We start from the raw sequence: 5,882 nt of genomic DNA, 5'->3' as shown, positions 1-5,882 counted from the left end.
TGGTTCTTTTGCCATAGCCATCCAAGGCTTTTGTAGGTACTACTACTCACAGCCATAGGTGCATTCAAGTTAATCAACTATTTTTGTGGTGTATCTTTAATTACACCGTGTATGGCTTTGGATTGCTTCACATTTTTTTATATTGGTACTTTCAGCTTTTGGTTGCTTGTGTGTAACTAATATGGCACTCCCTGCCAGTAGGTAACCTTAGGAATACTGCTCGCGTACTTTTGGTAATGTCGCACTGTATGAGAACGTGACCTTACCTTTTTTGTCTTGTTCGTGCGCTCAGCGTACTGGCTCGGGAACGCGATAACGACGTTTCATTCGATTCGCGCTGCCGAACACGCCGATTTTGCAATCTCGCGAACAATATGTCCCGAGTTGCATAAAAGTTCCTCGAAAATGTTTAATGTGTTCCTTGTGCTACAAAAAGTCCTCATTTATGTGTTATTTGGTTGTAGTTTTGTCTTCCTGGAGCATGGACCACTTCCAGTTCCTTTCTGTCCTCTATGTAATGATTTCTTGTTTATGGTTGGGGTGACCAATTTGGGCGGTGGTGTGTCCATTTTGTGAAGCTAAGCATTGTCCCTTTGCCATAGGCATTTATTGTCTGTCTTCTCTTTCTTTTCATGTAGTGGTGGGGGCCATTTTGTGTGTACTTACTTCCTTTGTGATGATTCTGCTATGTTGTTGTTGGTGGACAGGCCATGTGGTGGCGGCCATTTTGTGTATGCTTCCTTTGTGACTGATTTTGCCATGTTGTTGGTGGCCATGCCATGTGGTGGAGGCCATTTTGGGTGCATCCTTTTCCCATGTTGTTTTTTTGTGTCCCTGTCCTGGCCCTATGGAGGCGGCCATTTTCTGTGTCCTTCCTTGGTTCTTTTGCCATAGCCATCCAAGGCTTTTGTAGGTACTACTACTCACAGCCATAGGTGCATTCAAGTTAATCAACTATTTTTGTGGGGTATCTTTAATTACACCGTGTATGGCTTTGGATTGCTTCACATTTTTTTTATGTTGGTACTTTCAGCTTTTGGTTGCTTGTGTGTAACTAATATGGCACTCCCTGCCAGTAGGTAACCTTAGGAATACTGCTCGCGTACTTTTGGTAACGTCGCACTGTGTGAGAACGCGACCCTACCTTTTTTGTCTTGTTCGCGCGCTCAATGTACTGGCTCGGGAACGCGATAACGACGTTTCATTCGATTCGCGCTGCCGAACACGCCGATTTTGCAATCTCGCGAACAATATGTCCCGAGTTGCATAAAAGTTCCTCGAAAATGTTTAATGTGTTCCTTGTGCTACAAAAAGTCCTCATTTATGTGTTATTTGGTTGTAGTTTTGTCTTCCTGGACAGGCCATGTGGTGGCGGCCATTTTGTAGGTACTTCCTTTGTGCATTTATCATTGGCCTCCCTGCTTTTGGTCTGATCTGATAGTAGGCCAGAGTCCCAGAGGTGGTAGTTAGCGGGGCTGCTTTATGTAGCTGTTTCTATTTGGTCTATTTAATTACCATCATTAGGGCATGTGTGTATGCCATTGCATTTCCAAGTTTGTTGTCTGGGCAGGGGGGTAGGTAACTTTTTTGTGTGTGTAATAATTTTAAGCCTTTTATGTGTTTTTGCAGTGAAGTTTTCCAAACTCTTAGCCATGGGGTATTTTGATTTTCCTTGCATTAACCTGTCATCACTCATGTGTAGCAGGCATCCTCCTTTTTCTGTCCATATTGGTATATGATAGGCCTGCTTGACTTTATTATTGGTTCTTACTGGACTTCATGTGGCTGGGAGCTGTGGTGCTGGTAGTATTAGTCTTCTTTTTTGTGTTTTATACATTGGCCTGTGTGTCTTTCAATTGTTCATGTGTTGGCTTACTGCTTGTTTGACTGATGTTGTTCTGTCTTCTTTGCTTGTAGGTGCACAGAAAAAGACTGAGGAGGTGCTGGTTGTTTTCATCCATCGCCCGTTCAACTGCCAGACGGACGTCCTTCAGTTGTACGCCACGTGTGGTGTGTGACTCATCTGACCACACATCTCTGCAATTTGTGCTATTGAGTGCTGCTGTGTGCTGACATCAGAAGAAGATGGGCCCTAAGAAAGCAGGTACCAGGTCCTCCACCACCAAGAAAGTTGCTGAGAAGAAGGTACAGAAGAAGGAAGTGTCACTTAAGGCTGATATGGACCCCCAAACCTTTTTTGGGCCCCCAAAACGTACGCCTGCAGCAGCGGTGTCCGTGGTGCAAGCTGGGGCCAGCACATCCGCATTAGCGGGGGCAAGCCACCAACCCAGGGCCAAGCACATGAGGGTCGAAGAGGTAGCCAGCCTAGTGTTACAAAGCAGTGATACTGAGCCTGAACTTAACTTATCGCTGTCTCAAAGTAGTACACAATCCACGCAAGATGAAAGTGCTCAACAACCGCCGCCAGCAGTAGATGTTCAACAACCACAACCACTTCCCGCAATAGTTGTTGAAAAACCACAACCACCGCCCGCAATAGTTGTTCAACAACAACAACCAAATCCCACTATAGTAGTTGTTGAAGAACCACAGCACGCTATAGTACTTCCTCAAGAACAACAACCACCGTCTCCGCACGCAATAGTAGAAGTTGTTCCTCCCGATGTCGGGGCAGTTCAGGAAGTAGAGCCTCATTCCGAGCAAGAAGAAGAGGAAGCCACTTCTGGAGGTGATCTACTGTCTTTAAATTTACGAAAGGAAAGGAGGGTTAGTGGCAGTGCATCAAGTTCTTCTCATAGCATCCCTTCAGATGACCTTGATAAGGAATGGCGTCCACCACGAGTAACTGAGCATTCAAAGGAGAGACATCCTAAGACCAGGCTGGGAAAAAGGAAGGATCCGTCAAGGCTTGAACTTATGGAGTTCGATGTAGGTGAGCAGGATACTGATGGTGATAAAGACGGGTCTGACACTGACAATGTCATCATCACGAGCGTTATTCCTGGTGCAGAGGATGTAGAGACCAGCATTTTCACCCTATCCAGAAGGGCTGCGATTAGTGATGAGCAGGTAGCACGTCTAACTCCTACACACTCAGCACCCAAAGTAACACCAGCTCCCATTTTTGCATCAGCGAAGGCCCGGCAGCGTGCGACATCCAGCGCAAGCGCCACCTCAACAGAAGGAGGTAGTGGCAGTACTAGTACTGAACTGTCACATAGGGAAATTCAACAAAAAGCCTCCAGTTCATCCGGCATTGGAAGTGGGTCCTCCTCTTCCTATGGCAGGAGACAAAAGTTTAGCTCCCCAGTCTGGGATTTTTTTACGGTTCACCCACATCAGGAGAACATTGCTATATGCACCATTTGTCATAACAATGTTAGTCGTGGTAAGATTGGTACAAACTATGGTGCTGGAGGCCCAACGACCCATATGAAAAAAACACACGCAATTCAATAGGAGAACCACCTTGCAAGCTTAAAAAATGTAAGCACTGGTGTTGGTGGGGAGGATACAGTACTACAAGGTCCACTCATGGAAGAAGAGGGAGACGATGACCTTCTATCTGGGAGTGGTACACAAATGAGCCCTGTCGCCAGCACTGGAGTGGTGCAGTCCAAATCCTCAGCATCAGCAACTTCTCAGTGGCACCAAAGTCAGCCGGAGACACCAAGGAGTGCAAAGTCTGCGTTGAAAGGTGGCCGTCTAGCAGAACAGAAAGAATTACCAAGCAGATTACCATTACTGGCATGTTTAGGCAGGAGGGAAAGTACGAGCGGAACCACCCAATAGCACGTTTGTACAATGCGAAACTTGCAAAAATTTTGGCACTCGACCTTCTCCCATTTTCATTTGTTGAGGCAGTGGGATTTCGGGAATTAGTGGCAACACTCGCCCCAAAATGGGACGTTCCCAGTCGCTACTATTTTGCAAGAGTTGCTATTCCAGCACTACACCACGACGTGCTGGAATTGATTGGGAAAGCCTTACAACAGAGTGTTGTCCATTGTATCCACCTGACAACAGACATGTGGAGCAGTCGCGAAGCCACAGCATATTACATGTGCATCACTGCACACTGGATCTCTTTTGCAGGTGTGAAAGACAAGTTAACTTCAGGCCTTCTTGACGTTGCTGGGATTTTCAATGATACTCGCAGACATGCAACTGTAGCCATGTTTGGTATGGAGAAAAATCATACTGCTGAAAACATTTTGTTTGACTTTAACAGCAAGGTCTTTGAATGGCTGAAACCAAGAGGCCTTAAGATTGGTTTTGTTGCCACCGGCAATGGCAGTAATGTGGTGAAGGCAATGAGAGATGGACAGTATTTCAGGGTACCCTGTTTGGCACACTGCATTAACTTAGTCGTGCAAGACTTTCTGAAAACTGAAGCCAAAGTCAGCAACATACTGACCATCTGCAGAAGAATATGCACGCATTTTAACCATTCTTTTAAAGCGCGGAAGCTGCTACGCGTCATTCAGCGGGAGCATAATTTGCCAGTCAAAGCACTGATCCAGGAGGTCCCAACACGTTGGAACTCTACTTATTTCATGCTTGAGCGTCTCTTTGAGCAGTACATACCACTGAATGCTTATGTAATGTCAAGAAGATTAGTGGATCCTACTGTTAATCTTAAAACCCTGACCGTTGAGATGTGGCAGTGGGACATCATTAAATGCTTGACAGAGATGCTACAACCTTTTGAGGTCTTCACACGTGCAGTTAGCAGGGAGGACTGTACTATGGGCCAAGCCATCCCATTGTTGTACATGCTCGAGCAACAGCTGAAGGAGGTCTGTGAAACATACGAAGGTGACGAAGAAAAAGTTGATGCATATACCTTGGCCAAGGCCTTAGCCAACCGCTTATCTGGAAATGCAAGGCTTCAAATGATTGTGTCAGATCCAAATTACATAACTGCAACAATCTTGGATCCACGGTACAAATTGTTTGTCAGCAGTAGCGCAGTCATTCCTTTTTCAGATGGGGATGTTGCCAATTACAAAACTTCCATAGCTGTGGAAGCTAATGATTTAGAAACTGAACGGCTGTTACTTAAAGGCCTGCCAGTGCCAGCCCAGGACAGTCAAAGTACTCCAGGCCATCCTCCTGAGGCAAGTTCATCAGAGCATGAGAGCAGTGCGTCCGTTTCCCAGCAGGCACCAACAGTACCAAAAGCAGCACCTACACGATCTGATTCAGCAGACACAACCAAAAGCATAACTGCTTTTTTTCTACAGAAGGGGATGGGTAAGTCCGTTGCTGTTGCAAAGGGGAAAGAGGAGCAGCAAAGCCGAGCACCAATGAACACTGAGCAGATGGTTCAGGCCTTTCTGGGCGACACAACAGAGGTGTTAATGGAGCAAAGCCCATTGGTCTATTGGTATGAAAGAAGGAGACAGTGGCCAGTGCTGAGCAGGCTGGCGATAAAGTATTTGGCTTGTCCTGTAGCCAGTGTCGCCTCTGAGCGGGTTTTCAGTGCTGCTGGTGCCATTGTGACATCGAAAAGGACCAGTCTCTCCCCCAAAAGCGTCGAGAGGCTGACAATGATAAAAATGAATCAACACTTCATACCACCAGACTATACTGTACGTGAATCAGAGCAGGATGAAGAAAGCGAGCCCGAAGATATCATCACTGCTGGGTTACATGACCTACTGCTGTCCGGACCCACAGAGTTTGAGGACGAGCACCTCTTCCCTGACCAATAGGCTTTTAAATTGTTACTTTCTCCCTTTTTTTATTTGTGTTATTTATTTTCTTATTAAAAATGACTTTCTGGTGCAAAACTGCTAATCTTAAAATAAAAAGCTCAACCAAATCCATCCCCACCACTCATTCTTTTAATGTACCTACTGGAGTTGCACACCTGTGCATTTATTTTCGCTGTATCTTTTTTATTTACCTCCTGGAGT

The 5,882-nt window shown here is 45.8% G+C and overlaps 1 protein-coding gene across 1 annotated transcript; it reads left to right on the top strand.

Annotated features, from left to right (window-relative positions):
* The first annotated feature begins 4,274 nt into the window (after window positions 1-4,274).
* On the top strand, window positions 4,275-5,678 carry LOC147722483 (zinc finger BED domain-containing protein 4-like). The gene has a single exon (XM_086967315.1). The coding sequence runs from the start codon at window positions 4,275-4,277 to the stop codon at window positions 5,676-5,678; it is 1,404 nt and encodes a 467-aa protein (XP_086823441.1).
* The last annotated feature ends 204 nt before the right edge of the window (window positions 5,679-5,882 follow it).

This window comes from Lissotriton vulgaris, chromosome 4_1 (genome assembly GCF_964263255.1).
Source record: "Lissotriton vulgaris chromosome 4_1, aLisVul1.2, whole genome shotgun sequence".
Lineage (NCBI taxonomy): Eukaryota > Metazoa > Chordata > Amphibia > Caudata > Salamandridae > Lissotriton > Lissotriton vulgaris.
The sequence above is the reverse complement of the archived record's forward strand: the minus strand, read 5'-3'. Positions and strand labels throughout refer to the sequence as shown.